We start from the raw sequence: 20,815 nt of genomic DNA, 5'->3' as shown, positions 1-20,815 counted from the left end.
ATGCATGCATTTACTCTTTTACTCTTTTACTTGTTTCAGTCTTTTGACTGTGGCCATGCTGGAGCACCACCTTTAGTCGAGCAAATCGACCCCAGGACTTATTCTTTAGAAGCCTAGTACTTATTCTATCGGTCTCTTTTGCCGAACCGCTAAGTTGCGGGGACATAAACACACCAGCATCGGTTGTCAAGCGATGTTGGGGGGGACAAAGACAGACACACGAACACATACACACATACATATATATATACATACATACGACGGGCTTCTTTCAGTTTCCGTCTACCAAATCCACTCACAAGGCTTTGGTTGGCCCGAGGCTATAGTAGAAGACACTTGCCCAAGATGCCACGCAGTGGGACTGAACCTGGGACCATGTGGTTGGTAAGCAAGCTACCTACCACACAGCCACTCCTACGCCTTACTGAAGTTTCTTCATTCAAAGCTAATGATTCACTCCATTACTAGCCTGAATATCTTGCTTGTATGCATTCATTCAAGGAACAAACAGAAAATAACAAGAATATGCTAGAAAGCTGAAGAAAACAGAATAGGGACTATGATGATGATGAGGATGATAAAGATGATGATAATGGCAATCATGGTGAAGAGAAGGATGATGTTTGCTATGTCTAGCATAGTAGGATGACTACACTTATCTTGTTGGCTCATTGATGATGATGATGATGATGATGATGATTATGATAGTGCCAATGTAATGATGAAGTTGTACATTTCTCTGATGATAATGACGTTGGTGATGACAATGATGATAACAAAAAAATAGATGGATGTTTAAAATTGTGAGGACGATGACAGATGACAAGCCAATCATAGTGATGATGTTGACTGTGTTCATAATTTTGATATGGATGATAATAATGATGATGATGGTGATGATGATGATGACTATGATAGTATTGGTAATAATGATAATGATGATGATGATGAGCATTACAGTGAAGATGATGATGATGATAATCGTGGTGGTGGTGGTGGAGGTGGTAGTGGTGTTGGTGACGATGATAAATGATGTTTTAAGAGACTATTTGATGAGATAATTATCCTATTAGCTTTAAGGGTAAGTAGTGGCATGGGTGAAAGCAGAAAACAATTACAGTGAGAAGTTGAAATATTTTATTTGTCTGATGTGATATTGTCGAAGGAGAGAGAGGTGAAGAGCAGGAGAAGAAGGAGATGAGGACAGAAAAGAGAGAGGGAGAGAGGGAGCAAGTGTTGGTGTCTTGCAGAGGCACAAAGTGACGTGTGCATGCGTGTGCATTTGTATGTGTTTGTGTGTGTGTGTGTATATATATATATATATATATATATATATACACATATATATAAGAGAGAGAGAGAGAGAGAGAGAGAGAGAGAAAGATATTTATCTCTAAGTGCTTACCATAAACCTATTCCACAAAAAATATGTGTTGTTTATACAATAAAAAGTCTGTGACAGCCACCGCCTTGCTGGTAAACCACCACTAATTTCTACACTAGCTTGTAAATTACCACTCATTCTTGCCCCAGCTGGCGTGTTGCCCCTCATTTTTGCCCCAACTGGCGTGTTGTCCCCCATTCTTGCCCTAGCTGTTAAATTTATCTTTATTTTCCTGTTAATCTGGGGTATTATTCTGGAGTATTACTCTGGAGTATTATTCTCTGATGCATTTTAAATCAGTTTCTCTTAAGCATTCTTGCCCCCACTTCCAAAAAGAAAAAAAACTGCATTTAATTACTCAGAGACATTGTTCACATCAAAAAACAATAGTTAAGCTACTGTTAGCATATTTAATGTAGTGTGCAACAAATATCTAATTAGAAATAATTGTATTGTGAGGTAAAAACATGAGCTCAATGACTAAATAATATTTTGATTATTTCTAGTAAGTATGGGAGACAATTCTGGAAATGTTTCAGTCTTATTAGGTCTTGTCAGCAAAGCATAGACTTCACTGTTCTTGCTGAAATAGTTATGAGTGAATCACTGAAGGTTGAGTTTGGAATGCTCCCTGCAAGTGCAGGCATAGCCAACCATGTACTTAAGAGGTCAGCTTTGTAACCAAGGGAAACCAGGCTCAATCCTACTGCATGGTACCTTGGGCAAGTGTTTCCTACATGAAGAAGACATCCTTTGTATAATTGCTCTTAAAAACTATAGGAATCATTTATAGATGCAGAAAGACCTTTCAGTTAATATATATATAACAGTTGAGGGAACCCGTGGAAGAGGTAGGCCCAGGAAGACCTGGGCTGAGGTGGTGAGGCAAGACCTTCGTACATTGGGCCTCACCGAGGCGATGACTACGGACCGAGACCTTTGGAAATGGGCTGTGCGTGAGAAGACCCGGCAAGCCAAGTAAGATCGTTGCCAGTGCCCCTGGACTGGTTCTTGTGCGGGTGGCACATGAGATGCACCATTTTGAGCGTGGCCGTTGCCAGTACCGCCTGACTGGCTCCTGTAGGATTTTCGAGCGAGATCGTTGCCAGTGCCCCTGGACTGGCTTGTGCGGGTGGCACATAAAAGACACCATTTCGAGCGTGGCCGTTTTCGTGCGGGTGACACGTAAAAGCACCCACTACACTCTCTGAGTGGTTGGCGTTAGGAAGGGCATCCAGCTGTAGAAACTCTGCCAAATCAGACTGGAGCCTGGTGTTGCCATCCGGTTTCACCAGTCCTCAGTCAAATCGTCCAACCCATGCTAGCATGGAAAGCGGACGTTAAACGATGATGATGATGATGATGATATCATTATCTTCATCATTTAATGTCTATTTCCCAAGCTGGCATGGATTGAACCACTTGATAGAATCTAATGCCAACCACTCTGAGAGTGTAGTGGGTGCTGTTTATGTGCCACCAGTATGGGAGCCAGTCAGGCGGCACTGGAATCGGCCATGTTCGGATGGTGCTTTTTACATGGGAGCCAGTCAGGCAGCACTGGCATCAGCCACAACTACAATTTCTATTTGATTGTGATTTGACTTGATTTTGATTTACTTGACTCAATAGGTCTCCTCAAGCACGGCATATCACTCGACGACCCAAAGGTACTTTTTAAGTGGGCTGGTTTTGCGACACTGGTGTAGGCTATAGCTGTGATCTCACTTTACTTGATGGGTCTTCTCAATCACAACATGTCTCTAGAGGTCCCGGTCTTTCATCATTGCCTCTGTGAGAAGAATTAAAATATAGTATATCTAGTATACATTATATATAGCTGCTATTTAGCTCAAATTTGGCAAGTTAGCTCTAATCCAGGAGACCTATCATTACAGATGTTCCATCTGTGACAATCCTGTTTATTGCATGCAGTGTATATAAGAGTACATTATCTAATGTGTCCTGCATTAAGGTTTGGTTTGAGGGAGATTTTGCTGCTATATCTAGCATGCTGAATGATTACACAGCTTGCAGTCAATTGCTTGCGGTAAACCTTGGCAATGTTTTCAGGTGTTATATGTCACCATTCCTTACTTCGTTAGCAGCAATATCAGGTAAAATTAATTATTAAGACAAATAAACAAAACAAACACCATATTAGGTCTCTCTCTTTCTCTCTCTCTTCTTTCTTCCAGCACTAATTGATTTAGCATCTGTGGAAGAAAGCAGATTAGGAGAGAGAGACAGACAGACAGATAGTGGTGGTGGTGGTGGTGGGGAAGAAGAAGAAAATAAAAAATAAAGATGAAAACGAAAAATAAGTAAAAAATGTGCCATCAAACATAATTTGTCCTCTAAATGAAGTCTCAGAACAATATATAAAAACTAAAAAGAGATATCCCTCATCCACACTCATCTCCCAAAGAAATGCCATGGAAAACCCCTACACAAACGTCATCTAAAACGTCATTCGGTTAATGAGAGACTCTTTTTAGTTGTTCAGTCTGTTAGAAATAGACAAAGTAGTGACAGATAGATGGATAGATAGATAAAAATACACTTTATCTACCAACCTGTCTATCTGTCTGTCTGATTAAGAAGAATTTTTTGCCACCACCACCAACACCATCAACAACACTGTCATCATTAACATCACATCCACCCTCATCATTATTGCCAGAACCAACAACATTACAAATTTCAACATCATTATCACCATCACTATCATCATCATTACCACCAACACCACCACCACCAACAACAACAACACGGACCTAATCTCCAGAACTGAGAGTGGAATATTCTCATATTTTCTTTTCACCCATCCACCTACCCACACGCACAAAGACAGCCACACATGTACACTCATTTCTTCTACCCTTGAGACAAACCATCTCAGTTACATTGCCGAAACCCAATCTGTACAGCAATTGGAAAGCAATGCTACAAACGATAATGTTGATGATGGTAGTGGTAAAGATAGTGGTGGTGATGGTGGTAGTTGTTATAATTATAGTGCTAACAGATTTAAGGGGTGTCATCTTTGCTTCATATACTTAATTGTTTTGTACATCAAATGAAAAGCTTTACTTTTGCATATATATATATAACTAAGCATATATATATATATATATATATATATTATATATATATATATATATATATATATATATATATATATATATACATATATATATAGGGTGTGGTGAACAAACTGTCATCTAAATTACACAAAATGAAAATAACACTAACATCTCATTTTAACAGATATATTTACCAAAATTATAGAAATATATCTTGAAATACTAAAGAGTAAATTTATTCAATAAAATTGCCATTGGCTTCAACCATGGCCTCCAGATGACTTTGGAATTTTTTGCAACTCTTCTGGACAGTCTCCCTGTTTAAGTTGGTGGATGTTACCACAATCCTTGCCTTCAGTTCATCTTTGGCGTTACAAGGAGTTTTCTTGGTCTCTTGCTCAACTGCACCCTACAGATAATAATCAAGGGGGTTGCAGTCTGGGGAGTTAAGTGGCCAGATGTTAGGGGTAATGTGGTTGCAGAAATTGTCTGACAGCCATGACTGGGTTCACCTGCCTGTGTAGCATGGTTTAGAGTCTTGTTGCCAGATATAGGGTCTTCCAGCAGCCACCCTCTTGACCCAGGGCAGCACTACCTCCTCCAGGCACTTGATGTAGGCCTCTGTGTTGAGTCTGAGGCTGTGTGGGAAGATGAATGGAGGCATCACTAGTGATTACTCCAAACACCATGATGTTTGGAGTGATATATTTAAACAACTCCGCTGGTCATGAATGACCATGGGTGCACCTAAGAGGTTCCCCTCTGGGGTACAAGTCTAGGTGGAAAGTTGCCTCACTGACAAACACACAACCTAGGGTTGTTTCTATGGAAGACCAGCAGTCACCCATGCATACCAGCCTCCCCACCCTATGCCACTGATGTTATCCAAGGGAAAGGCAAAGGTTGATACAGCTGGCACCAGTGATGTTGTAACTCATTTCTACAACTGAGTGAACTGGAGCAACATGAAATAAAGTGTCTTGCTCAAGAACACAACATGCAGCCCAGTCCTGGAATCGAACTCACAAACACGCAATTGTAAGCTCGAAACTCTAACCACTGAGCCATGCACCTTCACACAATAAAATGTGGGATGGTAATCACTGGAACACCTTTGATCATAGCTTTGGCTGAGTCAGGACAAATTTGGGGTTAAACAACAGCAACTACTATAGTCACACTAACCACCATGTCAAAAAATAGGTAATGTAGTCCTAGATACACGGAGAAACAATGTGGACTAATCGTATATCTAATAATTAAATTATATATTATGCACTTTGTGTTTTGTTCCGTGAATGATTCGTTGGTCTGTGGAAAATTTGTCTTGCATGAAATCAGTCAATAATGCAAAAACTTTAGGAGACTGCTGGTCTAGAGGAGTTGAGTAAGAGACACAAGATCAAATCCTGGGTTAGAATATACTGAAACCTTTCAGCAGCCAACTGAGCAACCATGGAAACATCTTTAGAAAGTAATTAAAGAAAAAGAATAGAGGCAAACAAGAAGAACAAGTTAGCAATCTAGCTACTTTGGTTAGCAGAAACTACTCCTACACACATATAAACAGTAGTAGTAGTGGTGGTGGTGGTAACATCTGGGAATTTATCATTCTCCTGCAAAGAACAGTCTAGAAGTATTGAAATACCAAAGACCAACAACAACAGCATCAGCAACAAAAATAGCAACAACAACGGTAAGAACAATAATAACAACAATAAAAGCCACAGTAACAACAATAATAAGGTCACTGACATTACACTTGGCTTTGGTTAGCAGTTACATTGTCTGACAAAAGACAATTGGAGAGCATGCAGAATAAAATAAAACACCCTGAGTTCTCAAAAATACTTTCATCACCACCACCATCATCATCATCACCATTAACACAACCACCATCACTATTACTATGATAATGACTGGATTTGGTAGAAATTGCAGCCAAATCTTTTTTCAAATTGCATCTTAAAATAAGGATAGGTTAAACCAAGGGTTTTCAAACTTTTTGACTTGCGGACCCCTTTATATTTCAGGCTTTACCTTAGGGACCCCCTTATAAACGCTTATGAAATTTATACATAAATATTTGCTTAAAATAACATTTATTTTTACATTTATTTATTTAACAGTATTTAACAAATAGGTTTATTGTCAATTAAAAGATTTTGATTAAAAAACATATATAAAATCAAATTGCCCATAAAAAGTATTTGCTGTCCATGGACCCCCTGTCTTGTCCTTGCGGACCCCCTGTGGTCTACGAACCACAGTTTGAAAACCCCTGGGTTAAACAATGTAGTCTTAGATATATGGTAAAAAAAAAAAAAAAACATGAATACAAGTTAAAAGAACAACAAACAAGGTGTATTAGGTTGGTGTTTGGAAAATTGGAAGAAGTCTTTAACATTTTGAGCTATGCTATTCTATGGAAATGAAACAAACATGTCTGAATTAAAATGTCACAGTAAGCCTTTGTCTTAGGTTTCCTGGATAAAGATTGATGAAAGGATTCAACAGCATCAATGGATAACAGACATACATAGTGACCAATAGAATGTAACCTGTATTTAGCCATTCAGTTTACTAGAGGAACTAGCCAAATCATCTTTCAAATACCTTCACCTGTCTTAAAATCAAGAACACATCAAGCAATATAGTCCTAAATATACTATGTTTGAATAAGAGGTCTTCTGGATTAGGATTGACCTAGGGTTAAACATCAACAACAAGTAACAGACAAGCATATGACAATAAAATAGCCTGTACTCAGTTGTCCAATTTGCTAGAGATAGTAGCCAAATCTTCAAATCACTCTTTGATGTCTTCAATTAAGAAAGGCACATAAAACGATGTAGTCCTAGATATACTATGTTCGAATAAGAGACTAGATGGCAATGATTGACCACCTTGGATCAAAGCTGATCTGATGTTAAACAGCAACAACAGGTAACAGACGTACATACTGGCTGATAAGGGAGTGTTTATACAGTCATCCATATATATATATGTATGTATATTTATGTGTATTTTAAAATGAGTTTTCAATATTTCAATATGCAATTATTTTCAAATATATATATTTTTTTAAGAAATGTTTTCTTTTTCATGATGCTAATGTAATAACTTAACAAATTAGGCTAATTGAAAAGAAATGCCTGAAATAATTCTAATTTTGGCACAAAGCCAACAATTTTAGAGGCATTACATTGCTTCCCAGTTCTAGACTGGTACTTCATTTTATTGGTCCTGAAAGGAAGAAAGGCAAAGTTGATCTTAATGAGGTTTGAGCTCAGAACATAAAGAGCTGGAAGAAATGCTGCTAAGCATTTTGTCCAGTGAGCTAATGAACCTGTCAGATTGCCACCTCAATAATAATAATAATAATAATAATAATAATAATAATAATAACCTGGAAATAGAGGTAACTCGAATGTGGAATCTAAAAACAGAAACAATTCCTATCATGGTAGGTGCCTTAGGTATAATAAAAAAATATTCAGACAAATACATAACGAAAACACCAGGACTTACAAATATATATAACATACAGAAAATTGCACTATTGGGCACTGCACACATCCTACCCAAAACACTTTCAATACAGTAACCATAAGAGCATCACAGCAAACCACAGCACATACCCAAGGCACACAGAGCTGCGCTCGGTAGTGAAGTGAAAGCACGTTATAAAAATAAAACTATTGAATAATAAGTCCTTTCTACTAAAAGCACAAGGTCCAAATTTTGTGGGGAAGGGATTAGTAGATTACATCGATCCCAGTGAAACACTGGTACTTAATTTATCAACCCCAAAAGGAAGAAAGGTAAAGTCTACCTCAGTGGAATTTGATTTTAGAATGCAAAGATGGATGAAATGCTGCTAAGCACTGTACCCAGTGTGCTAACAATTCTGCCAGCTTGCTACCTTGCTACTATCTTTAATAATGACTTTTATAAAGTGATTTTTTTAAAGCGTTTATATATTCATTTCTCTTACTTGGGATAGCTGAGGCTAGTTTTGTATTTTCCTAGATTGCTTTTGGTTTCATTATTAATTGCAGAAGGTGGAGAGTTGGAAAAAACCATTAGCATGCCAAATAATATGCTTAGTGGTATTTCACCCATGATTATGTTCTGAGTTCAAATATTATCCTAGTCGGCTTTACCTTTCACAGGGTCAATAAATACCAGTTGGGTACTGGGTTCAATGTAATCAACAAGCCCTATCCCACAAAATTTCAGGCCTTGTGCATGTTATACAAAAGATTATTAATTGCACAGACACAGTTTTTATCTTTTGCCTTTTTTCAGTCAGTGGACTGTGGCCATGCTGGGGTACTGCCTTGAGGAACTTAGTCGAACAAATTGGTCCAAGGAGTTATTTTTAAATTTTCATACTTATTTTACTGGTCTCTTTTGATGAACGGCAAAGTTACAGGGACGTAAATAAACCAACACTGATTGTCAAGTGGTGGTGTGAGACAAACACAAACATAAAGATACATACACACGTATTAAGTTGTCCAGAAAGTTCTGACGAACATAAAGATACATACACACGTATTAGGTTGTCCAGAAAGTTCTGAGCATTTTTAAGCTAAATCTTTTAACACTTCATTGAACACACCTGAAACGTAACACAGTAAAAACTTTGGCATTGCTTGAAATGGTAGTGTGTTTCTTCTTTGTTCCTGACTAAAAATAGATTTGTCTTTCATTCCAGTTACCCTTTCTTGACATTTGAAATGGATAACTAAAAGTTTCATATTCGCGTTGTAATGCTTTTCTTTTTTTAAAAAAGAGAAAATGCTGCAAACACAAAACACCATTTTATTGTATAAAATGTACTTGCTTTTAGTTTAAAAAAAAAAAAAAAAGTTTAATGAACTGAATACATTTATTCAAATTAAAATTTAAAGATGAGAGTTGGAAGTGATGATGATGGTGGTGATGAGGATGAGGAGGAGGAGGAGGAAAACGAAGACAATGACAATGATAATGATGGTGGTGATGATGACAATGAGGTGGAGGAGGAAAACAATGGTAAAGGACAATTATGACAATGATGATGATGATTATAATGAGGTGGAGGAGGAGGAAAATGATGATACTGACATTGAGGTTATGATGGTGACAGTGATAACAATGATGACAACGATGATGATGCTAATGATGCCCTATTGTTATTTAGCCCTACGTGAGCTCTGAATGACGGTTAAGGTCATTTCAGTTAGGGAATCTAAGTCTTTTGTTGTCCAGTATTGTCATCCATTTTAATTTTAAAGACAGTACGGATGATTGGAGAGAGATTTTGCTATTTCTTGCAGATTAAGTGATTAAGTAGAAGTCCAACTCATTGGCTTATACATAAATGTTGCTGGTGCTGCTGCTACTGATAAGGACAACAGCATTGATAATGATGATGATAATGACAGTGACAACGATGATAATGGTGATGATGAGGATGCTAATCATGGTGTAAATGATAATGATGAAGTTAATGATTGTAGTGATAGTCGTGATGATAATGATACTGGTGATGATGATAATGATGATTGCAGTAATGACAGTATGCATTTTTCTGCCCTGACACTAACCCAACCACTGCCATCATTACCACCACCACCACCACCACCACCACCACCAACAACAACAACAACAACAGTAACAGCTTCCAATTGAGAGAGAAGTCCCGCCTCCCCAAAATAATTATTCTGTTTTATGCATACATTATGTAAGCACATGCTGTATAGATCCATCACACCTTTACACATATGTGCTTATATATATGTGTGTGTGTGTATAATTATATACATGTATCTATATAATTATATAAATATATACATGTATATATATGTAAATATATATATATATATATATATATATATATATATATATACACGCGCACACACATGTACACATAGATCTGTATGTATGTATGTATATGTTTGTGAGTATGAATATATATCTATACATGTGTGTATGTATGTGTGAATGGATATGTGTATATATGTATGTATATGTACACACACACAAATACACACACGTTTGCATACACACATGTATGTATGTATGTAGAGTCTATCATTCAGGTGTGTTATTCCAATCAAGATAACTTGGCACAGAAGCAGCACTGCCGTCAGAACAGTTTATATACTTCATATATAGAGTTTCGCAGCATCTCTTGTCTGTCTTGGCTCCCGGATCTGCTATCACCGTAGGTGTAGAATTGAATGTGATACGTAAACAACACCCCCATTAAAAACAACTCAAGGAAACGAAGGCAATTCTAGAAACAGATTCACACACAGATGCAGATAGACAGGCAGACAGACAGACAGAGGAGCGGACAAAGCCAAAATACTTGAAGAGTCAAACTTTAGAGCTAGATTTTATTCTTATGGGTGGTAGACCTAACACAACGCCCAGTTTAACATCACACCTTAATCCAGCAAGGATGCTTCTATATGGTTATCTGCTTTGCTAGATACAGCATCCAGATCTCCTATAATTGTAAAGAAACTGAAGCGTACATAGGATGGAAATGTAATTCAATACAGGGACTATGACAAGGGTGCTGGAGCCAGATCTAATCCGTATGTGTGCGATAGACCTAACATGGTTCCCGGCTTAGCAGTCCCACCTCAATCCACTAAGAGCGTTTCCACATAGTTTCTTGCCTTGCTAGAAACAGCACCTGAATCTCCTCATTAGTGATATTTTTGGGGTCTCAGACATTCCCTCATCCAGAGTCACCTAGTGGCCTTCTCTGCAGCTTCAGTGATGGAATTTATAGCCTTCCTCTTCCCTGCACCAGTAACTTCAATCCCAGTCAGAGCTTTCTAGAAGGAACACCTCCACAAAACCTTGGCAACTCACTTCTAGTGCCTCGTAACATACTTGCCAGAGCCAATTTCTGTACAGCTCTACCAGCTCCTGGTATTTTGGCAAGCTTCCTCTCATGAGCTTTCTCCCAGAGCACTCCAAGAGCACTGTCATTTCCCACATAAATACCTGTTTTGCGGAATTTGAGAAGATTGCTAAGTCAGGGCAAAGTGTTGCTGGAACTATATGAACTGGGAGCTTCTAAAAACAGAAGATGGTCAAGGGCTGAAATGTCTTAGATCATATGTCTGCTTGATCAGTCATTAAGAGCAAGCCTAGGGATAGACAACAACAACAACAACAACAACAACAGAAGCAACAGCAACAAGAACAACAACAACATTCTCTACTGTTGACATATGGCCATGTCTGCTGACAGATTCATGAAATGTCTAACATATATTATCAAGTTTTAGTAATGTAATATATATATACTGTACATATTTATATATTAGATACTGTATTTATGTGAATATATGCAACCCTCACTTGTGTACCTAAAAGTAATCTCTTATCTTTTTTTAATCTCAAGTATGATGCTACAGCCTCCTCCCTCACCCCACCGATTTTGACCCTGATGCATTAGTATTAAATTTCTTGCATGAAGCACAAATATGTGTTTATATATATATATATACATACATACACACACACACACACACACACACACACCCATATGAACATATACACAGACTTGTAAATGTATATGTATGTATGTATAAGTATGTATATAATACATCGCATGCATTATTTATATACATATTATACATTTATATACATATACACATGCATTATCTATATACATAAACACATATATATCCATATATATATATATATAAAAATACACATATATCATCATTGCCATCCTTTAATATCTGTTTTCCATGCTGGTATGGGTTGGATGGGAGAAAAAATATATATACATATACACATACATATACACACCCACCCACACACATACATTACATATATATTTATATACATTTTACATACATACATGCATATATCCATCCATATATATATATATATATATATATATATATATATATATATATATATATATATATATATACACAAACACACACATATATATATTACATAATCTTTTATTTAAATAGTAAGTTTCAGTCAGCGTGTAACAAGACACCTGTAATAAGATCCCTGATATAGACAAATATTCAGATAAACAACAAAGTAGGGGTGACCATATATAGTAACTGAATGTGTCTGAGAAGTCTCATATGACTTGACATATACCCACTTGCACTTTGCAGGGATCACCTTAAATCAGAGGTTTTGAAGGCATGGGCTGGGGCAATGTTCTTGACCTCTTTCCAGACTATTATTTTGTAGTTGTGTGAGCCATTAGGATCCTAATGAGAAAAACCTCTATATAAGAAATAGCAGTGGAATCTCCCTCAAATCAAATCACATCATACCTGCTTACAAACAAAGAGAATTTGCTAGATGGGAACTGTGTGTGTGTGTGCGTATAAATCCATTATACGCAACAGAAGCAGGATTGAATTGAAATGGCTGCGTATCATACTTAATGGAAATACATTCCAAAAGTGTATATTTATTGCAGTATTCATCTGGAGATAAGTACCAGTGCTTAACTTCTGCTGATTAATAATGATAATAATTATCCTTTCTACTATAGGCACAAGGCATGAAATTTGTGGGGTGGGGTAAGTCGATCCCATTGACCTCAGTACATGACTGGTACTTAATCTATCGACTAAAAAGGATGAAAAGCAAAGTCAACCTCGACAGAATTTGAACTCAGAACATGAAGATGGGCGAAATATCGCTAAGCATTTTGCTTGGTGTGCTAATGATTCTGCCAGCTCACGCCTTATAATAATAATAATAACAATAATAATAATAATAATAATGATGATTTCAAATTTTGCCACAAGGGTAGTTTGGGGGAGGGGATTAAGTCAATTACATCGACCCCGGTGCATAACTGGTACTTATTTAATCGACCCCAAAAGGACGAAAGGTAACGTTGACCACAGCGGAGTTTGAACTCAGAATGTAGCGACAGGCGAAATACCACTAAGCATTTTGTCCAGCATGCTAACAATTCTGCCCGCTTGCTGCCTTAGTAGTAGTAGTAGTAGTAATCCTTTCTAGTGGAAGCACAAGGCTATAAGTGGAAGACACTTGCCCAAGGTGCCACACAGTAGGACTGAACCTGGAACTGTATGTATATATACATATATACACATACATATTAAAACAAGTACTGGAATGTTTGGTATATTTTTAATTCCATATTTCATGATGACATGGCTTTGATTTTAACCCCTCCTTTATACAATATACATACACAAACACACACACATGTATGTATATGTGTGTATATATAAATATATGTATATGTATGTGTATACATGTAAGTATGTATATATGTATATGTTTGTATATATATCTATGTAAGTATGTACTATAGGTGGCTTATTCACAGTTTACAACCGAAAAGCAGAACTATAGACGCTACTATAGTGACTAAGGGTACTAGTTAGCACCAGCATTGCTAGATATAAGAGTCAAAACAACTCGTTTTGACTCTTATTTCATGCAATGCTGGTGCTAACTAATACCCTTAGTCATTTTAGTAACATCTATATGTAAGTATATATGTATATATATATATATGTGTGTGTTTGCATATGTACACACACACACACACACACACACACATATATTAACACATAAATATACTTCTACCGTGATGTAAATTTTGTTACGCTTCATCATAGAGTTGATTACATTTTCCCATGAGATATTCTGTTTCTTCAGTAAAATCAAAGGTAAGTGATATCTAATGACTTTATAATGAAAGACCAAAACTAATTGCTTTGATTACCATTTCAAGCTGTTGAAACTCCTACATATTATCAATAGCTTATATTTTCACAGCCATCATGGCTAAAGATATGCTTACTAAACATATTGTATGTGACTCTCTCATATAAATACATACATACATACATACGTATGTATATCTAATATATATATATATATATATATATATATATATATATATAACATAATACAAATAATATATGAGTATATGCACATATACGTACATGTATGTACATACCTACATCTACATGTATATATAGAGGCATATCTGGGTACAGGATGTTGCAAAAAAACGTGGACAAAATGATAAACAGATAAACAGTACAGAAAATACACAGGCCACATAGAGAACATTTCCTTCATCAGCTGCCACCATTCTAAAACTAAGCGTTTCGAAGAGGTAATACATACGTACATATATATGCATACATTTATAAATATGTATAAAAAACCAAGTAATGATATTTTGGATGCATTTAATATTTATGTATCAGATAATTGCGCAATAGATAAACATGGAATTTCATCTGTTACACAAAATCTTCCTCACTTAAGACATAACAAAATATGAACAAATTGATGGAATTTGCTCTTTATATTTGGTCAGGGTAGTTTAAGTCTCCTACTAGATGAGGAGAGGATTTGGTAAGAAGGAGTAGAATATCTATAGAGGGGGAAAAGAAAGAGAAAAAAACGTGTGAGAGAGAGAGACAGAGAGGAGAGGGAGAGAAAAGGAAAGAAAAGAGATTGGTAGTGTTGGTGTGAGGGCAGAGGAACAGTGAGAGAGAAGAAGGAAGAGAAAGTCAATTAAAAGATATATATATATATATATATATATATATATATACATACATATGTATATATATATCTATATATATATATATATATACATATGTATATATATATCTATATATATATATATATGTATATATGTATGTATATATACATGTGTGTGTGTGTGTGTGTGTGTGTATAAACAATATTATCATTAAAGGCGAGAAATTGTAATGATCTTTGGACTATAACTGATGAGGAGAGAGTATGTCAATGTCTAGTGTGTGAATTTTTTGTTTGTTCCATCATCATCCTTCTGTTCAATTTTGAATGAGTTTACAGAAAACAAAAGATGAAGACAGGTGAGGGTACAATAAGCAGGTGCATTAGTTTGACGCTTGGGAAGAATGAGAAAGTCTTTGACATTCTGAGCCTATGCTCTTTAACAGGAAGGACGGAGAGGAGAAAGAAAATGGAGAGAGGAAAAATGTGTAGTATCTGTTTATACCCAAAACCTTGATAGCAACCAGCATACAACTAGCTAGGATAGAACACTCAAAGGAAAAATAATCAGTCAATAAAAAATATTAATCAATTTTGTCCCCTTACAAAATATAGGAATAATTCTGACAAGATGACAAGTGCAACAACTCCAACTTCAATAGTGACTTACAGTTATGTGCATGAGTGTGTATATATATATATATATATATATATATATATATATATATATATATATATATAAAACCCTTTAGCATTCAGATTATTCTGTCAATTGTAATGTTTTTTCATTCACAGTGCTTTTAATCACGCATTAGCCTGCAGCTATTTTTAGAATGACATTGAAGGGTGGGTGTGATAGGCTGGATCTGACTGACTTGAACATAAAATAAGTTGTATATTTGGGCCAGTTTAAATGCTAAAGAGTTAAATTATGCTGACCAGCTATAAAGAAATAAGGTGACCACCCTTCTTTTTGTTTGATCTAGGATACTTCAGCTAAGATGTTTTATTGGCAGTTTATTTACTTTTCAGCCACTAAATTGAAACTAAATTGTATGTTTTTGTTTTTCTCTCATCATGTTGGAGATATAAGCACAATTGATTTTGTTGATTAGCAGTTATGTACCTGATGTGGAGATAAATTATATTATGCTGAAATGCACAAATAATTTGATGGATATTTGTTTCTGAAATATGTTGCACTGAACTGTGACTGTCCATCCCTCTTATTTTATATATATATATATATATATATATATATATATATATATATATATAGTTACACACACATATATATATATATATATTACAGACAAGAAAGTAAATTTAGAACACAGTATAGCTGTGAAAACAGCAGAGAAGAATTGGATATTTACTCTTATTAAATGGAAAAAAGTTGGCTGCAGGTGACTATGGTAATCGAACCCTGTGCCCCTCAAATACTGGCTGAGTGCTCTACCATTAAATTAAATGGCCCAGACACACTCTCACATACACATACACACAAAGTAAAACAAAGGCTTAATGTTTGGTATATTTTTAATATTTTGCAATTCATCAGCACTTTCACCAAGTATGTCATGTCTCATTTAAGATAAAAGAAAAACATCTATATACATATATTTGATTACTGGAACATGTAGATGTGCTTCATATGAACATAGCTTGAATTTTAACCCCTTCTTTAACTAATATATATATATATATATATATATATATATATATATATATATATATATATACATATATATATATTGTTCAAAGTTGTAGAGTAAACAAAGTACAGAGACAAGTGAGGAAACAACAAACAAGATATATTAGTTTGACGCTCAGGGAAAATGAAAGAGTTTTTAATACTTCAAGCCTACTCTCTTCTACATCAAGGAATGAGAGAAACAGATGGAGAGAGGAAAAAACAATGGAGAGAAAAATAACATCTGGATATATATACATATTCAAATATAAACAAAGAGAAGAAAGAATTGTAAATTATCTTACCTCCTGGGCCAGTGACAGTCTTTGTTACTGTCTGTGTTTTTTTAATGACTGTAGTTTTGGTGCCATCTGAAGAAAGGAATATCTCAAGGAATTAGACAATCAAAAAGTTTAGTTTGCATAAAAAAATAAAAATAAAACGTATGAAATATTTACAGGTGAAAATGGATTTGACGAAGAGGGGAGAATATCATTAAATTTTAATCTGTTTATCAAACATTTTATAACAATTTCATAATTAAACTGTTATTATCTCTAAAGGTAACTGAGTTGTTAAAAGTTATTAGACTTCTCAAAGTTATGGAATCATGGCAAAAATATATTAATTTTAAAAATATTAAATTGTAAAAATTCCTAAATTTTAGATAATTATTACAATGCTAAAAATTAAAAAGTCTCAGATGGTTAATGAATTTATTACATTGTTAATAATTACTAAATTACAAAATTACATACATGTAATTAAAATTCTCAAATTTTTAAGTATTATTACATCATTAAAAAATTTGTTAATTGAGAAAATCATTAATTAATAGGTAAAAATAAAAAAGTAAATATAATTCCTCTTACACTTTTGGCATTAATAATGTTAATTAAACAAGGTAAAATTTAACCATCAACGTCCATGAAAATTGAAAGTTATTTAATGATGAATTTTCAAAAAGATCCTGTTAAACATCTCTCTCTCTCTCTCTCTCTCTCTCTCTCTCTCACACACACACACACACACACACTAATTGTTATTCATTATTTTCTTCCAACTATATGGCTATTATTTACCAAAATCTTTTGATTTCCAAAATTAAAATAAATGTTTTGAGAATGCCCCAGCATGGCCACTAGGTATAAAAATTGAAACTAATAGAAAGAATGATATGAATATGTTCCTTTATGTATTTACTAACCAAAACTCACAAAATCCATCCCTACTATTTAAAAAAAAAAAAAGAAAGAGAATGTGGAACTGAAGAATTTACCATCACAGAAAAAGAGATGCAAAATCTAGTGTGAAACATTAGATTTTGCACACCCTAAATTACAAATAAACAGAGCCCAGAAAATCGAAAGGCATTCTAAAAAGTCTTAAGAATAGGAGTTGTATTTTCTAAGGGTTGTAAATGAAGTTTTAAAGATATTTGTCCTGAAAGATGCCCAAAAACTTTGGAAAGAAAACTCTACCCAGAACTATTAAAAATCATGTCACACACACATGTTCTCATACACATACAAAATTATAAATTACAAAATAAAATCAAACAAAAATTTCAGATCAAATGTGGGGGTGTGTGTGAAAAGCAGTATAGAATATAATTTCCAATACAAAAATATAAACATTTTAAAACATACAAACAGAATGCTTTTTGTTATTTTGTTTGTAGGTTTTCTACTTTAGTTGCAAATGGATAACAATTTGGTATTAATGGGATTTTCCAAAATCTCATAAATTAATTTTTTCAAAGTTTTAAAAACAGGTGCAAAAAAAAAAAATGTTTTGTTTTGTCTTCTTAATAAAACAAGAATTTGATAAGCCTCAAGAGAACATGAAATAAGTTGTTTTTGGCAAGTTGGATCTTGAAGCAGATAAAGCTATAAGTAATAGCATGAAAATATTGGGTTAAAAATCCCTTTGGATAGAAAGCACTGAAGAAAATGGGATAATGTCCCACAGGCAGCTCTGAACTTTTTTCCTATCCCAAGGAAATTTTAACCTAATATATACATGCTATATTTATAGCACATCTGCTTCAAGACCCAATGTTCCAAAAAAAAAAACAGAAATATTATTGTTAAAAACAGGAAAATTTATTTTTATTATTGCTGGCAGAACCATTAGCATGTGGGACAAAATGCTAACTGACACTTTTGTTGTTTTTTTACCTTCTGAGTTCAAATACCACAGAGATTGACTTTGCTTTTTGTCCTTTTGGGATCAATAAAATGAAGTGCGAGTTAAGTAACTTTATTCAATATAATTACTAATCCTCATCCCCTAACATTGTTGGCTTTGTGCCAAAATTAGAAAGAATTATTATACACTGATAAAAGGATGGTGTATCATTACTTTTTCTAATTTTAGTACAAGGTCAGCAATTTTGAAGGAAGGGGTCACGGTAATTTCATAGATCCCTGTACTTGATTGGCACTTTATCTTAATGATCCTGAAAGGATGAAAGGCAAAAGGTGACTTCAGCAGTATTTGAACTCTGAATGTAAAGTGGCAGAAGCATTTTGTCTTGTGTGCAAATGATTCTTCCAGCTCACCCTGTTACGTCAGCATTTCATAACAAAAAAGAAAAAGAAAAAAGAAACATGCATTACAAAAAAGTTATTCCAGAAAAAACTGTAGGCAATACTTCTTGTAACAAAAGCAGTAACAACAACGACAACAACGGTGTCATAGAATAAAGGGAAAAGCTGGGAGCTGGAAGAAAATAAAGATTTGTGTCTGGAGAATTAGCTTCGGGGTTTAGAGGTCTGGGAAGGAAGGGTGATGTACGAAAAAATGTTAATTAAAAACTTGTCAGAAGAAAATGATGAGTTATGCCAGAAGGTTTCAAAGAAAGTTCTGGAAGGCAGGTAGATATTGTGTAACGCTGCACAGAATTATGAAATGAAAGACTATATAAAATTGAAATAAATCATGAATAAATCATACATCCCTGGATCCAAAGTTAATGTTCTCTGAAAGACATTCATATACATATACAAATGTAAAACTTTCACACATACAAACATTAATAAGGTAGAAAGGTTAAAAAATGACATCAAAGGAGTGGTCTGGAAACTACGTACAAAAATAGTAGGAGCCCAAGTATGTTATACTGTGAGCTGAAAGACTGTGATTAGCTTAGTTTATCAATGTAATTAGTTTGCTTCTTCTAGGAGTGTTAAAAAATCTAAAAACATGCAAAGGAGATAATTCCAATAAAAACTTTTCAATGAAATATTTTGTTAAAAAATAAAGAAAATGCATTATGGGAGTGTATCTTGGGCTTTGGTCTTGAAAACATAATGGTGAAAATAATAGACATGTTTCAGTCTTATTAGACCTCCTCTCTCTCTCTCTCTATTTATATACATATATATATATATATACATATATATATATATATATATATATATATATATATATATATATATATATATATATATATATATATATACAGATAGATATTATGTACTCTTAACTGTGAAACAATTGTACTAAATTAACTAAAGGCAAGTGTTTTTCTACTCTTCTCTATTGTTTTTTATTCTGTGTGTATCAAAAATATCGCTATCAATCTGGAGTAATAATTTGTAGTTTTGAAATCAGTAGTTCTTTGACTGCTATTTCTGAATTCTCAGTATGTTGGAGAAGCAGGTTACTGTCAATCCCTATACATTTATGATTATACAGATAGATAGATAGGGAAATAGCGATGCTGATTAGAAGTTGTTTTTAGATTTTAAACACACTTTACAGGGAATTTATGATGAATAATTGTGAAGATCTCAGTGAATTGAAGAAAAGGTAGCCCATCATATTCATGGGCATGAACGTGTAAGAAATTCACACATACACCAACTGATATGTGTATATATCATACTCACACACACCAATACCAAGTCATTACAGTTTCACCTGAAGCTTGCAGTAGCATGAAACTCAAGTCGCAAGACAAACTCTCAGCTTCAGTTTCATTAAAAATCTATATATGTTATATACAGAGGCAGACAGACGGACAAACAGATAAATAATAGATAGACATGAAGGCTTGTGGTTTAGTGATTAAGGCTATTGCACTCATGACTGCAAGGCTGTGGTTTC

At 34.7% G+C, this 20,815-nt stretch overlaps 1 protein-coding gene across 16 annotated transcripts in view; it reads right to left on the bottom strand.

Annotated features, from left to right (window-relative positions):
* Positions 1 to 20,815, bottom strand: part of LOC106870346 (uncharacterized) — a 235,788-nt gene that overhangs the window by 55,673 nt on the left and 159,300 nt on the right. For 15 of the 16 annotated variants that reach the window (XM_089342558.1, XM_089342564.1, XM_089342563.1 and 12 more), the window contains one exon: positions 17,008 to 17,073. In XM_089342558.1, the coding sequence (XP_089198684.1) occupies positions 17,008 to 17,073 (66 nt within the window). Of the gene's footprint in view, positions 1 to 17,007; positions 17,074 to 19,660; positions 19,687 to 20,815 lie in introns of all 16 variants that reach the window. The other variant, XR_016238506.1, reaches the window with a different exon arrangement.

Source organism: Octopus bimaculoides, chromosome 26 (assembly GCF_046866305.1).
Source record: "Octopus bimaculoides isolate indiv1 chromosome 26, ASM4686630v1, whole genome shotgun sequence".
NCBI classification, from domain to species: domain Eukaryota; kingdom Metazoa; phylum Mollusca; class Cephalopoda; order Octopoda; family Octopodidae; genus Octopus; species Octopus bimaculoides.
Note: the sequence above shows the minus strand (reverse complement) of the source record. Positions and strands in the feature narration are given on the sequence as shown.